This window comes from Pundamilia nyererei, unplaced genomic scaffold (assembly GCF_000239375.1).
Source record: "Pundamilia nyererei isolate P.nyererei 1_Seehausen unplaced genomic scaffold, PunNye1.0 scaffold00117, whole genome shotgun sequence".
Classification (NCBI taxonomy): domain Eukaryota; kingdom Metazoa; phylum Chordata; class Actinopteri; order Cichliformes; family Cichlidae; genus Pundamilia; species Pundamilia nyererei.
The window spans coordinates 1618427-1634038 of record NW_005187518.1 but is presented as its reverse complement, the minus strand read 5'-3'; the positions used below and the strand labels follow the sequence as shown (position 1 = coordinate 1634038).

Genomic DNA, 15612 nt, shown 5'->3' with positions numbered 1-15612 from the left:
ACATGTTGTTGAAATAGTGCTTATTTTTTCTTGAAGATATAACTGAGGGTTTCAGTGTGCGGTTAAACTTCTTAACAATGACAGAAAGGGAGGTTTCACTGGTGTGGCTCACAAAGGTCAAAGTGGCCTGTATGTGGCCAACAATGTAAAATAAGTTCGACATCCCTGGTTTAATACAAAAACAAAGATGAATATGTTGCGTTAAGCTTCATTTAACGCTTGTGCTACACACAGCCAGGACAGCCGCTTGCTGCTTGTTGTGCACAGAAACGAGCTCTAGCATTGTAATTTGTGTTCCCTTAAATTACCCAGAACATCCCAACCTTGAGCTCAAATGAAACGACACATTTTAAACAAATTCTCCTTTACTTGAGTTCATTTGTAAATTTTTATTACATTTTTTTTATTCATAACAGCAAGAATCAAATATAGCAATGCAGGCCCCGTGAATAAAATGGGTCACGTACTTTTCTCTTAACTCCACACATCCATCAGTGTTGGCACAGCACACCACAAGCTATACTAACTACCTCCATGACTGGAATTATTGCATGATGCTATAGTTAATCAAAACCAAGGCAAACACAATCCTGTGAGATCCAGAACATACCACACCCCAACTCTTTATCATTTTTCTCATATTTCATTCAGATGATTGGATTTTATGGCTTTAGACTGTTGCAATCAGTAGTTTTCTCTACACACGCTTTCCAGACGAGGTGGCTGGTATGCAAACATGACGCATCCTTTCAGGGGGCCCGGAACAGTAAAACAAGCAGAAACAAACTGCAGCAGAAGACAGAATACATCATCTTAGCACTACAAGCAGAGAAAACAAACGACAAACCAAAAAAAGTTCAGTTTACATTATATCATAAATGTAAGCATGCGTGCTTGTAGAAGATGAGAGGTGACTAAGATGATCAGGACAAAATTTCAAACTAACTGGTTAATAACCAAACTACGAAGCAGTATATCATTCTGCAGTTATTCTTAAATTCTGACCTGATGTTGAACTACGATCGGGTTCGGTCAGTTTCATCTACTAGAAGCACAGCTTACATAAACATAAAGAACATACTTATAGCTATGGTGTTTGTGTTGCATGTATTTTAACTCTCCAAGTGGTGAAACTTTAGTGAGTATATTCTCAGGAATCTTTTTTTTTTAAATAAACCACTATTCTATTTTTATATTTTTTAATATATATTTTATTCCATTACATTGATAGAATATTGTATACTGTAAATACATCTTTCTGTGTAAATGTTTTCTTAATCAATAGTACTGTGTTGTGATTTCTTTTTTTAAACTGTATATGTATTTCCTTTAACATGCATTCCTCTCTGAGTACAGTAAAGAGACAGGACGTGTTGTGATTGGTTGGGCCTGGGCGGGCGTGGCCATGACACACACCTGTGCAGTACAGGCGGGTTGGGGGACCAGACAAACCCAGTCAGGCCCTTACCCTGGAGGGTAGTGGACGCCTCCTCCGGAAGGTTACCTGGCAAACTACAAGCTGCTGACAAAAAAGAAGAGCAACACTTGGCCTTTTCTGAAAGGGGTAGGAGAGTGAGAACTCGGTGCCCTTTTGATGCAAGCAATTTTGTTCAGCCTTTCATAAGATTTTTTTTTTGTTATCCTAGCAAAATTCCTTGTCTTGATAGACATTATTTTTTTTATTCAAAATAAGATCTCAATATACATGATTCTTTCTTTTTTGACTATGTACAGAAGTGCAAAAAAGTCAACCATTATCACCTCAAGATTCCCCACCCCACCCTTGTTGTTTGCAGATGGCTGGGTAAGAAACGAGAGTTCCGACTCGGTTTCCTACTCGCCACATTCACCTGACCCCGCCAGCAACGCCCCCAAAAGTGATCAAATATGCAGCTTGTTTTCCAACATGGCCCAATTTCCAGGGAGAGTAAAAACATTAAAACAATAGTTACTATTTGAAATGGATACAGTAGAAAATAACATCTTTACTCTAAACATCTAAGAACTAGATTTTTATAATAGTCTTTTTTTTTTCTTATATGACTAGTTACAAACCTTACAATCATTAAAATATTACTCGTTTATTGGCGACGGTTGCCACAGCGACAACCTGGGCCTCTCTGTTCTATTATTTCATTACTGTTAGATACTCATATAAAACATCTTTGTTCAAAGAAGACAAAACAAAAAGACTAGCGAAATGAACAATATGCATACAGTTCAACAATATGCATAACGTAGAAAATATTGAGTTTACAATTGTAATCATACGAAAATTAACATTACATGGAATTTTAGGGAACTGTGCATGAGGAACACGCAAACACACACACTGAACCTTATATTCATTATAAGAAAGATAAATATAATAAGCCAAACTGAAAATCTGAACTAATATCAAAAAAATCATCCAAACAAAACAATAAAACAATTGTTGTTGTCTAACAAAGAAAACCGCAAGAGAGTTAAGAAAACACAGACAAAAAAAAGTGACAGTTACATAGTGCTCTCTCTGTGTGTTAATATGGCGTGGATTAGGCAACTGGATGGTTCAAAATGGCATGTTGCATTGTGCTGACCCGATAATACATTCTAAGGCTTTGGATGAGTTATACAATCGTTTATATTCTTGCCACTTTCCCTGTACTATCCACCAATTGACTATGCCTGAAAAAACACCCAGAATATTAAAAAATAAAATAACATAAAGAGTTCTAGAGATCTACTCCAAACACTCGATCCTTCTTTGGGCTACATATTTTTAAGAATTTAGCCCCACTAGTCTATCCACAACACCTAACAACAGTGACACGAAAAGACTTTGGCTGACTATCTGAAAAACAGTTCTCAGGTAGACATAAGAACAAATACTCTTAAATATGTCTGACTTTATATACACTACACTGAATTTACTTTAACCTGTCTTAAAATATGAATAACGATACCAATGAAAAACAAAATCGGGTCGTACAGGTCGCGTATTTGCCAGTCGCACTGTCGATTTTGACTTCTGTCTCACAGCAGCGTGGACATCATCTGATCCTGACCCTGTGGTGTCATCATAACAGTTTCATCGCTGAGAGAGCTTCTTTGGTCTCTCACCCAGGCCGAGATCTCACAGTCTACTCGTCTGACGTTTAGAGTCAACAGACTTAATGGCCGCACAGAGCTCGGATTACGAGTCAAGTCATTTCACGTCTAAACAACTGACATCAACAACAAAGTTGAAGAAAATAAAATTAAAAGCTAATCAGTAGAAGATTTATGTAAAGCACACGATCCGGGGACGGTCATCTAATCAATGGGGCGATGGTGCTCTTAGGGAATCACAGACAATGACGGGCTATGACATTGGACACTTCATGCTGTCCAAAAGAGAAAAGAGACGTATTAAAGGGAGTCGTTGAGTTGCAACACTTTGTAACACTATTTCTATACCATTCATGTAGTTTGAGATGTATGGCACTTTACAGGGATGCCTGCAACATTAAAGACATGTGCTTAAGAGATAGAAAGGTAGGCTACAAAGGTTTGAAAGACACCTCACAGACATTCAGTTGCTATTTTGCCTCTGAGTGCACTCATGTAATTTCCCTTATATCAGGTTTAACAAAATCAAATCATTAACAAAATCATTGTGCATGCATATGTGATTCAGTCAGATTATTTGTTTCGTTTTTCCTCAAATGAAATACAAGGTGCACCTTTGTGTAAACAAAAGACCAACAACCGATGAATAAACACGCACAACGTAAGTCATGATTCTTGGTCAACAGACGTACCGATTCAGTCGACCTGTTCAGCGACTGCTCCACACATTTACCTTATGTTAACATTCAAAGTGTGTCTGGTGAATAAAGGTCAGTTGCCTCTACAGAACGCAAGGCAGTCTTTGATGCGATGTTGTTCTTTTCTCTTGTTGTGTAATAGTGTGCATGAAGTACACATGAAAACGCTTCTAACAAACTGTGCCTCCTATGTTAACATGCAGATTTATTCCAAACCAGTTCGGTCCTCCGTTTCGCTCCTGATGTTACGAGCATGGAGGGTGACCACTAATCTTGGACTTGACACCAGCACGCTCCAGCTCCATCTGAAAAGAAGTGCGTGAAGTACAGGAGGTCAGTTGTGAGCAACGGCAAAATGGCGAAGCAAAGCTAGTGAGTTTACTGCTGACTTAGAGTTCAATCAGACAAGAATGCTGATAATAAGCCTCAAAGTTTCTTTCTAAAATTTCTGTCTAAAACAAATGAATGTATGGTTTCCATAGTAACTGTGAATTACAAACTGTACTTGAACCACTCATTTGTTTTATTTATTTGTTTATATATACATATAAAGCACTGATTTTTTTAATGTGCAATCATATATAGAAATACAGCATGTAAGGCAAAAACTGATAATTTATCATTTTAACAACCTTGAAAGTCAATACTTGGTATGACCACCTTTATTCTTCAATGCTCTAAGGGAAGCTTACTTGCAGTTTCTTCAAGTAATAATAATAATAATAATAATAAATTTTATTTATAAAGCGCCTTTCAAGACACCCAAGGACACTGTACAATAGATAAAAACACATAATAAAGTAGTGTTCAGGAGTAGTTGTACAAGATTCCTGAAGGACAATAATGTGATCCAAGCTTTGGAAATCCACTGAATAACTGGAAAATGTTCCACTTGTTTTTCTATCTGTTGTTACTGCAGTGTGTTTGCGATCACTGCCCTGCTGAAAAGTGAGGCGGATGGTGTTGCACGGTGGATCAAAACGATGATAATTTCATCAGTTATGTTCTCCAACACCACAGGCTGAAATACACCTCTAAACTTTGACAGAGCCTCAACACTGTTTTACAGGTCCGTAGATGCTCACTGCTGTACTTGTCTTCTGACCTCCTCTTTGCATATTGATGATGATTTGAATCAAAAATTCAAATTTACTTTATAACAGCTTCTTGAAAACAATTCAGCAGATCCATTTATGATGGATCAGCTGAAGTGCAGCAGCTGTGTCAAACTCCTTGAAAACAAAATCTAATGAATGAGGGGTGGCTCGAAACTTTTGTACAATAATGTACGAAGTTATAGTTCGCGAAAATCAAGGCAAACAAAAAGGTTAAATGAAGATCTCTGAGGGGAGGCAGACTATTTCATGCACTGTTATGAATATTAGAACCCATTAGCTGCACAATTGTCCAATATGAACATATTTCTTAGAAGCACAAGCTGCTTTAGAACAAGATGTGATATTTGACATTTTTGATGTTACTTATCTGTCATCAACATTATTAGTATTTTATTATTTCATATATTTTATTAACTATTTTTAGAGCTTTATATCGACACAGGTTATATCAATCAATTCTATAATACATTGTTTATGTTCTACTTTACTAAAACACTTAAAGAGCTGAGATATTCACAGCTGTATTAAAAACAAAAGATTTTTTTTACGATTTTCATACTGATCTTAAAAAAATATGTAAAAGTATGCAAACACTGAGCGGCTGAAATTAATTTGATCTAGTTCAGCAGTATGATGACTATCATATCGTAAATCTCATCAGCGGGGAATCAGGAGCGCAAGAAAATCTGATGGATCACTGTGAAAACTTCCACAGTGGCCAAGTCATACAAGACAAACAGGATATTAATTCATCTGTGTTGGCTTGTGCTGTTTGATAGTGTGGAAGCTTATTTGCTATTCCTGGCATGTTGTAGCTGCTGGCAGCTTACAAGCTAGTTAATGTTTCCAGCAGCCATTTAGAATCACAACTTTAAATATTGGCAAACATTACTGTATAAATTTCAACATGCAGGGAGGGAATGTAAACAGATAAGCACTAGACGCTCTACTTGGCAGCTTTTAATATATTTATTTATTTATATTTCATTTAGTTTTTTTTATTCTACCTGTTTTGCTGTGTTTCTGTTGATTATTCTAAGCAGCTAAGCAGCTCCTGACTCCAGCTTCATCTTTAACCTTCAAATATGAGCGGAGACGTAATCTTCTCTTCTAACTGCTACCAAGTAAGTGAACAATTTTATTTTGTAAAAAAACATTTCTCCCACAACTCCCCCAAAAAACAAACAATAAAAAGCTTTTGCAACTCTGTCACATCAGAGGTTTGGAGGTCTTTTTCAGAGAAAAAAGATTTATTGTTCGAATGCATTGTGTGAGGTGCTGGAGGTGCAGTACATACTGTTCTGAGACTTCTACATCTGGGTCACATACTTGTGACTAGTCAGATGGTCTGCAGATATTATTGGAATCTGATTGGGAGGAGAAAAGACAAATAGGGGAGGAGGGGGGAATGGGAAGACAGAGGGAAATAAACAGAAGGGTCTACTGCAATGAGGACAAAACACACTGGAACCACAACCGCTAACAAGCATAAGCATAGCAATCATGTCTATAATCACAAATTGAGATATTTAGAAATAACTAGCAAAGACCAGAGGTGAGCCTTGTGCACCACTCATGCACTTTTCATTTCATTCACATTGAAATCGTACGATTAGAGGAGAAAAAGTCAGAGGTGATAGCAGAGGTGAAAGACTGTGAAAGAAGGCAGGAGAGGAGCAAACCTGATTGGCTGTTGCTGTTGCAAAGGGAACACTTGTGGCAGATGTGGTGGCTGCAGACACAGTGGCTGGGGTAGCACCGTGCATCATGGGTACTTGGAGGGGGAAAGATCACACAGGCAGTTGAACCAGAGCAGATTTAAAGCTTTTAATGCTTGACACTTCATTTGTATGTCTGTGTATAGAATGCTGATAAACATGAGATCTAAACAGCTCCAGATTTATTGTCTGCTTTCTAGCGATCTTTAACGTTTTATCTACAAACATCCCAGCAATTTGCGTAAACTCATAGCAACTCACCTGCTGTGGAAAAAGAAAAGAAACGTCAGGGAAATTATTTAAATAGCGGCTAATTGAAAATTGGACGAGCATATCATATCAGGAGGCAGCGTGTTATTTTCTTGGCGGGGAGCATTCAAAACTGAATAAGAGAGTTCACTGGGTTTTGCAAAAATTACAGTACAATCAGGATTGCATAAACTTCACACAACATCTCTATCCTTTCTTCCGCTACCACTGATAAATCCTCATGTTTATATGGCATTTATAACCAGACAGTATAATGAGGCGCTCAAGAGGTTAAAGAGCTTGAAATGTAAGTTAAACAAAGCAGGGGTCAGGGGATTTTGAACTGCAACAAGCATTAGGTGACAGACAGATCTGTGGTGAAGCAAAAAGGTCTACAGTACAGAATAGTAAAGCACATCATTTCCAATTGAAATTACACAAGTATGCTCACAATCAAAATTTGCAATTTACATTTGAATAGCCTGTGTTGAAAAGACACTGAATATCATTTTGAGTACATTTCAAAGTCTAAATTAAAAAAAAAAAACTGTGCTCACTTTATGTGGTGAGTTAAATGAGAGTGACTACAATGGGTTCAAAGATAATCAATAAGGAAAGCTGGCACCTACCAACACTTGTTGCAGGTGTCATGCACAATATCGAGCCTGCCCATCATGCATTGCAACAGGGAGTGGAGTGAATAGGGGGGAGAAGAAATCAGCAAAATGCATTACAAGTGTTACAAAGTCAGACAATATTGGATTCATTCTGGATGTAAACATGTGAACTCTTTCATAGAGTGGCCATAGCTTATTATATGACAGCATTGGTTATTATTACTTTCATGGCTTGCAGTTGCTGTAACTGCACATACTGCATATTTAAGAAAACATATGCATGAAAGGTCTGAGTGGGAAGAGGTGGGAAAAACTGAAAAGAAAACAAAACTTGCTGGCCAACCCCAGTTTACTGTTCAACTTATCCATTAAACTGAAGGGCAAATTAAACGCTACCACTACCCCAATTTTCCTGTCAGGGCCATGGCAGCTGTTTGTACGGTGACAGGTTTGAATGGCTTGCTTTTTAAGCCCTCAAACAGTGTAGCTGTAAGTGATCTGACAGCCCAATAGAGTGGGACATATGAGGATCTGAGGATCTGAATGTCTCACAGATGGGAATCGATGGCAGGCTATTCTTAGGCTGTCACAGGAGAATATGGGGCACAGTTAACGATGACTATGCAGTGCCCAAAGAAGAACATTTAAAAAAGCTGTCTGTGTGTGTGTGCATTTTGTGCATGCACATGTAGTGTACACCTTGGGTATGATTTAAACTGGCAGAGAGTGAAGAAGTGCCCCTCATGTTCCAGCAGTCGTGGATGGTCTTGCCCCATTTTTCAGAATTTCAGTTCAATTAAAGTCATATCTGTTTATGTTTATGTTTTTATACCACACAAAACATTTTGAGCCCAAAATGTTGATTTGTAACTAATTTAATTAAATGTATATTTCCCATGTAAATGTAACATCAAATGTTCAACTTAATGAATATTTTAATAAATACTTAAATAAATAAAAACTTTGATTTATTTATCTCAGTTGCATCTTATTCAAAATTATCATTCTGTTCATTAGAATGATCTTTTGAGCATGGTTTATATGTAATACTAAGGGTGTTTTCACACCTGCAGTGCTTAGTTCATTTAAACTCTGGTTTGTTTTTTCCCTCAGTGCGATCATTTGGGCAGATGGGAAAACAGTAATTGGACTCGGGTGTAAAACAATCGCACCGAGACCCTTTGGTTCCAAATGGACTCCAGAGCAGTTCGTTTTTCATGTGAACATGATCCGACCCAACTGCGTTCCAAGTTTGAGCTCAAAAAGTTCCCGTTACCATGTATGCTTTGTATTCTGAATGCAGCAAGGTACTATAAATGTGCCAAAGTCTGTGCAGGCAAACAACTAACCGTGAAATGAATATAAACTCTCCACTAGTCTAGAATGCAGCACCTTCTTCCTGTATTTACTGTTGTTTGTCCAGCCCCAGACTCATCTGGCCAATAAGCAGCCAGAATATTTTCACGTGGTTTATAGTGAAACATTTTGGTTCACTTGGATTTCTCCGTGTGTGAAAACAAACCAAACCACCGGGAAAAGCTACAAGTTTACAAACTCATGAACTGACTCGGGCCAGAGAAAACAAATATAGGTGTGAAGACATCCTAGCACTGCCTGCCTGCCTATAAATGAAAAAAAAATAAACCTTTTGACCATTTCTCTTCCCACTTGTGACACCAAAGTTATGACCATGCAGTACATATATGTGCAAATAACACTGTGCAAGTTTTTCCCCCATCATTTCATTCAGCCAGACATTGCAGATACCAAACCATAATCAAAGGAGTGTGGAATGTGAATAGGATAACTGCCACAAACACCAGTTAAAGAAGACTCGGACCTTACCTGATGGTATGAAGGCAGCCTGCTGCTGAAACTGCATGTTGGCCAGGGCCTGTTGGTACGGGAATACACCAGCATTGAACATAGTGGTGGCACCGTTGGCTTTTTCAAGTGCAGGTCTCTTTGGTAAAGGAGGCAAGACGGGAGGGAGCCCCTGAAGAGGGGACAACATCAAAACAAAAGGATGGGAGTGAGGGAAATCAAAGTATGGTAGCAGTGACATTCAGGACAGAGAGAAGAAAGAAATTCATTAGAAGATTAAATTGCCCATCAAAACAGCAATCAAATATATTGGCAAGCAAGCAGTGGACTACATTACTTCTGTCAGAGCAGGCGGACAGAGGTGCTAGCTGACAAAAAAATGTGTGACGTATATCTTACGACAAGCATAAAAGTACTCAAGATATTGTCATGAACCTTTTTACATGATTTTAGAATATTACAGTAGATACAGTCAATATTTTGCTGGCTGAGAACTCGAATTTTCCGTAAAGAGAACTTAGCAGCTGCTTAATATAAGCTGAAGCACAGATTGCTGGACCACCAATGGAAATGATGTAGTTAGGGAAAGTTGCGCTGTCAGCTCCATGATAATAGTAAACTATACGCCATGTTAAGACTGTCATGACACCTCTTTACCAGTTATGCATGCAGTATGGGAAATGACCAAGACATGCAAAGACTACCATAGCTTTATACCACAATAAACTTTTGCATTTTCATGCTTTGAGATTCACTTAAGGTGATGAACTGACATTGGAAAATGTAGTGCATTTCCAGTTTTGAGCCACTGTCCTTATTCTTCACTAATGTGATTGGAATCTGTTTTTAATCTTAAAACGTCAAACCAAAGGTTACAATCAGTTCATCACCCTTAAGTGCTTTCTCATTTAGTTAGTTAAACACAGCTTCAAACTATATCTATCACACCACAGCTGCATGCCAAGCTAAAAGGTGAAAGGTCATAGTACCAGATCAAAAGTTGCGTCGAGGGGTCGCTTCATTGATTTGACAGCCGACTGAGTCTTAATTAGCAGGCAGCGAGCACATGATGGCAATGGGCCAATGGGGTTCAAGCGCATTAACAAAAACCAGCAAGCGAAGGTGCGTCATGGGGGCAGCAGTGCAGTGTGGGTTGGTGAGGAAAAAAAACAAACAAAAAAAACAAACAAACAAAAACAAATCATTGGAATGCAATATACAACAATTACAAGACTTGTGCATGCACATTAATGGCTTTAGGGTTACTGAAAAGAATTACAGCCCATAGCAAACTTTGCTGTCAGAAGAAAGTTTTTATTTTCATGAATGCGAAAATTCTATGCCAGAAAAGATTATTAGCCAATGAATGAGCTTTGATCAAATACATTCATTTGAAACAGATTATAAATATTATCTAATGTGATTCTGCCCTCTGCTCCAGATGCACTGCTTTCTTAAAGCCTGTGGTGGCTGGACCATGGCAACTGTACTGAAACTAATTTCCTAAAGTGGCACTTGACTTTTGGTCCTAGGCCCGTTTTAAGGGTCTTAAACGACTGCAGTTTCCAGTACTTGTGTGATTCTCCTCTTCCTGTGTTTTCTGTTTCATTCACATGATTTGAATATACCATAAAAAATCATTGACATCTTCAGATGTGTTTGTTCCTAAATTGATCCTAGGGTACATGTATAGATCCTATGTCCTCTTTAACAGGTGGGCCAATCTGAACAAAACTTTTGTATCACATACACTGATTATGAAATTGTAGATACATTTTAAAATGTTTTATTACTAAATCCTTTGTCCTGTCTCTGTCCCATCACCCCCAGCCGATCATAGCAGATGGCTGCCCCAGATGCTGCTTCTGCTGGAGGTTTCTTCCTCTTCAAAAGGATTTTTTCCTTCCCACTGTCGCCAAGTGCTTGCTCATACAGGGTTATCTTATTGTTGGAGTTTTCTTTCTAATATTATAGGGTCTTTACCTTACAATATAAAGCTAGAAAACACCTTGAGGTGCTTGTTGTGTTCTCTGTTTGAGTTTGTTTCATGTGTCACAACTAAATACTCAATGAAGACTTTGAAAAAGCGTCACAGGTCTGGCTATTTGTAATAAAAGAAAAAAAGAGGACAATAATTTAGTCTAATTCTATAGATACACTCTAGTAATAATTATCATTGTGCCATTATATTCATACTAATTGCCATTTTATATCCCAGGAAGTTACTACATTTTATTTGGAAAAGATGAGATTGGACATGATAAATGGCAGGCCTGCTCAAATTGTGCTGAATCAATCGAAATAAACAGAAATGAAAGGTTAACTGATATAAAGCTGACCCATATTTTTGAATTCAGTGATGCACGATATTATCTACTGTACAGCACTTGGCGGAACACGACCTTTTTACTGTCTCTTTAGAGAAACCGATCGCTGCATTGCGGAGACAAGATCCAAAATATGCCGCAGTCTACACAATTGTCTTCTCAGCAAAAAATGTTACACATCTATCGACTGTGAAAAAGCAAAATGTAAAACTAACAAAGCAGCAAAACAAGGAGGAGCAGGCGAGGGGAGGCTCAGTCACATACTAGCACGATTACTGCTGCTGCTAACAAAGCACACATTGACACAAGCTACATCTGTATCGTTTTAGGGCGTACTGAGTCAGAGCTGCAGAGGCACAATGGAGACTAAAGGTTGAGGTTAAAAGCAGGGTAAAATGTACTGGCTCAAGCAACGCTGTCGATACATAGAAAATTATCTCCAGATTAGAGTATTTGTGGTGCAATGCTTCTGCTCCAAACGAAAAAAAGAAATTATTTTTGGAAAAACTATACATTTTAAACTTTAATGTACATTAAATGACATTTAGCTTTAACTGCTGACAGCAGGTTGTGAGATTGTAATACTTGAATGTTTCTTAGTTTGATTTGCTTTTGGAGGTGTAATGTAAACAGATACCTACCATGGCTGCAGCAGCTGCAGCTTGGTTGACTTGGTGTTGGGCGGCTTTGATTTTGGCCTGCAGGTGAGCCGGAGGGTGAAAGTACTTGCACTTCTCCCTCGAGCAGCGGCCCTTTATGTAGTCCATACACACGGTGACTGTGTTGTCGTTGGTGTCGATCATGGTGCTATCTGCAGGATGGGCAAAGCGACAGTCGTTCTCCCCACGCGTGCAGTTACCCCTCTGATATTCCCGGCATACCTGGGGCAATGGTAAGGATTTGATCATAAACCTAACACACATACACAGTTACACACGTAAGTTACAAAGTTACTGGTGAGTCCACGTGATAAAGCAATCCATCTGCTCTGTCATTTCAGATGGTATCAGACAAGGTAACCGATCTTAATGATGGGTTCGGCCATTAATGTTGATTGATAAGCAGAACAGATCCTAACCAACGTTTACAGACTCATTAATCACACCGCATTCATCCATTATTTAAATGAGAACTGTTTTTGTTCTTCCTGAGTCTGACAGAAGGGGGCAGCACTTGCATGAACAATTGGGAAAATGCCTTCTTCATTCTGAACGTACAGACTCAATGAGGCTCATGGGAAATATGAAGCTGGTTACCCTCGAGGGAGGCTGTAGCTGACGTAATTGTCAGCCGCTGGTACACTGTAGCAAACACACGCGCGCGCACACACACACACACACACACATACAAAAGGTGGGTGTATATATATTATAAGGCAGCACCGTTTTTTTTTTTTTAAATTTAGGCACTCAAAGAGCCTTGCAATAACTTCAGATCTCTGCTCTCGGCGCTCCATCAGACCGTTGAGTCTGAACTGGATTCGAGATGCAATCCTCCACCAAAAGAAATGCAATTTCATGGTGCGTTGTATTGATCTATCAGTTACTGTGATGGAACAAGCCATTTACTAAGTCTGTTTACCAGTCTCCCTGTCTGCGTGCATAAAGGATTTGATTTGTGGTGGCCCGGCTGCCAGACAAAAGGCCACCAGCACAGTTATCTGCAAACTGCTCTGTCTCCAGTCCTGACAGCTCATCATCTACGTTCACTGACTGCTGTGAGTGATAGCATTTCTCTCTTTGGCTGTCCCTTGTTTCTCGTGGGTACCTCTCCCTTTCTCAGATATGTATGCCTACACGTGCACACCACCCCACCACTGCTAACCAGTAACTACTGCTACTTGTCTTATTTTTTTTTAAACGAGAGACTGCCTTGTTGTCAGGCAGATATTGTAGAGGCGGGTGAGGGAGGGAGGAAACTTGGAGAGAAGGGAAATGTAAGCGTGGTTGACGAATATAGAGTAAAAAGACAAGGATGGAGATGGAGGAGAAAGTGAGAGCCTTTGGTGATGAGGTGTATGTAGGCTGTCATAGGAAGAAAAAAAACAGGGGAGGACTGAATGATAGGATTTGATGTTCTCGGGACCAGATGTCTAACTATCCCCCTGAGCTACTTGCATCACCATGGTTGCAGGTGACCAACATATGACTTTATGCATGCTGACATGTTGCAGCATACTGTATGTAAGGAAAAGACAGCAAGACTTCTGGAGCATATTTTCTCAGGAAAACTGTCTGGGGCATTGTCTTCTAAAATTGGAATTTCTCACAGCCTACAGGAAACAGTCCGTAACACATCAACTGAGCGGTATGTGTGTCGCTCCACAGAATTCCAGCTATGTTTACTTTGAACGACACACACTGGAAACTGAAATATGACTGGCCCCTTTCTCTAAGATATTTTTAGCAAACCTAGTTCCTTTCAAATTAAGAAACTAGGATATGAAATCTCCTCATCAAAAAGTTTCACCCACACATGCAGCCTCACTACGTCTCCTGCAGCCTGACCACCACAGATGCCGTTGACCAACAGGCCTCTCTATCTAAAAGGAAAACAGTGGAATGAGGAGAGTATTTCTGATTGGGTTGATAAATATTTCATATCCTTTTGCTATCGATCTTTTGCAGGACAAATCGTTTTAATCCTTAGTCTGAATCGAGAGGTGCATGCTCTCCTGCTCGCAGCGTCTTGCCTCCACTTATCCTTAACCTCTACAGCATGACTTGTACTAACGCCTCCATAAAATTCAGTCAGCGGCCTTTGCTTTGTTTCTGGTATCTCTGTCTCTGCCTGCTCCAACCCCTCCCCTGATGACCACAACAGGTCTACAAATTGATTTCCTATCTTCCGCCTCCATCTCTCTTTCCTGTCAGTAACCTGTTCTGTCGCTCTGCATGTTGTCCATTCATTCACTTGGTCCAAAGACTTACTCAGCCTCACCCCCATTAATTACCCAGCTACCCAACATTACATCTTAAATGTAACCTTCCTGCATTCTTGCACGCCTCCTGCCTGCCTCCAACGATTTCCCCATTATTCCGCTGCCACTGTTTCTCGGGTGGGGCTACATAATGGATGAGATTGACTTACTGTCCAATTAATGATTATCTGAACGCAGCTGGAGGAGGGGCGCTCATCAGGTTTCAAAGAACTAATTGCTTTCCGAGAAGAAGTAAAGATTTTTCTGAAAATGACATATGTACATTATAACCCGAGCTTGTGCCAGACAAAGTTATCCCCTTCGTATCGATAGTGTCAGCAATGGTAATGTTTGTGGATGCTTTTTTTAACATCTCATTCTCTTGCTTAAGTCTGAGAAATAACTCTGTCTTGGTAATGGCATGTAGTTAGTGTAACAGAAATGGTGTAGATACACAGACGTACAAACAAGACTGTTAATATTGAATAGACAGATCCTACATCTGAAAAGATTCTGTTAGAAAGGAGTGAAAAAGGTATTTCTCCCAATCGTTTTTTATAATCTGCGAGCGGCAAAGGAATCACAAAAAATTATGCAAATCCTCCCGATGTGCTTTCATATATTTTTTCCCCACTTTTTCTTGCGAATGTGTGTAAATGTTTGTGTTCCTCCTCACCTCCAGTCTGTCTGTCCTCATGAGTTTCTGTGCAGCAGCGGCGGCAGCAGCAGCAGCGGGTATGGGAACGCTGGGGTTGCTGGTGACCAGTACGGGGGCACTGGGCAAGATGTCAGCGGGCATCAGGCCGGGCGACACAGGGCCAAGGTAGGGGTTAAATGCAGCAGCCGCTGCTGCAGCAGCATTGGCATTGGTTGCAAGGCTGGGTGTGACTGAAAACATGGGCTGAGAGCACATGCAAAATAAGAGAGTTGGTCAAAATTGATCCACAATGATTTCTCACAGTCTATGTATAAAGATGCTACATATATAATCACATTGTTTCTTCCTCATATAATTATTACCTCTGGTGGATATACAGCATATGAGGCAGAA

General features: G+C 39.5%; 1 protein-coding gene across 7 annotated transcripts in view; it reads right to left on the bottom strand.

The window, feature by feature from the left end:
- Positions 1 to 369: 369 nt before the first annotated feature.
- Positions 370 to 15612, bottom strand: part of LOC102196565 (muscleblind-like protein 1) — a 70481-nt gene continuing 55238 nt past the window's right edge. For 3 of the 7 annotated variants that reach the window (XM_005742175.2, XM_013913153.1, XM_005742174.2), the window contains 8 exons: positions 15238 to 15462; positions 12283 to 12522; positions 10304 to 10357; positions 9336 to 9486; positions 7503 to 7538; positions 6589 to 6680; positions 6204 to 6273; positions 370 to 4093 (listed from right to left, as the gene is read on the bottom strand). In XM_005742175.2, the coding sequence (XP_005742232.1) occupies positions 6217 to 6273; positions 6589 to 6680; positions 7503 to 7538; positions 9336 to 9486; positions 10304 to 10357; positions 12283 to 12522; positions 15238 to 15462 (855 nt within the window). In that variant the 3' untranslated portion in view covers positions 370 to 4093; positions 6204 to 6216. The remainder of the gene's footprint in view (positions 4094 to 6203; positions 6274 to 6588; positions 6681 to 7502; positions 7539 to 9335; positions 9487 to 10303; positions 10358 to 12282; positions 12523 to 15237; positions 15463 to 15612) is intronic. The other 4 variants (XM_005742176.2, XM_005742177.2, XM_005742178.2 and 1 more) reach the window with 4 other exon arrangements.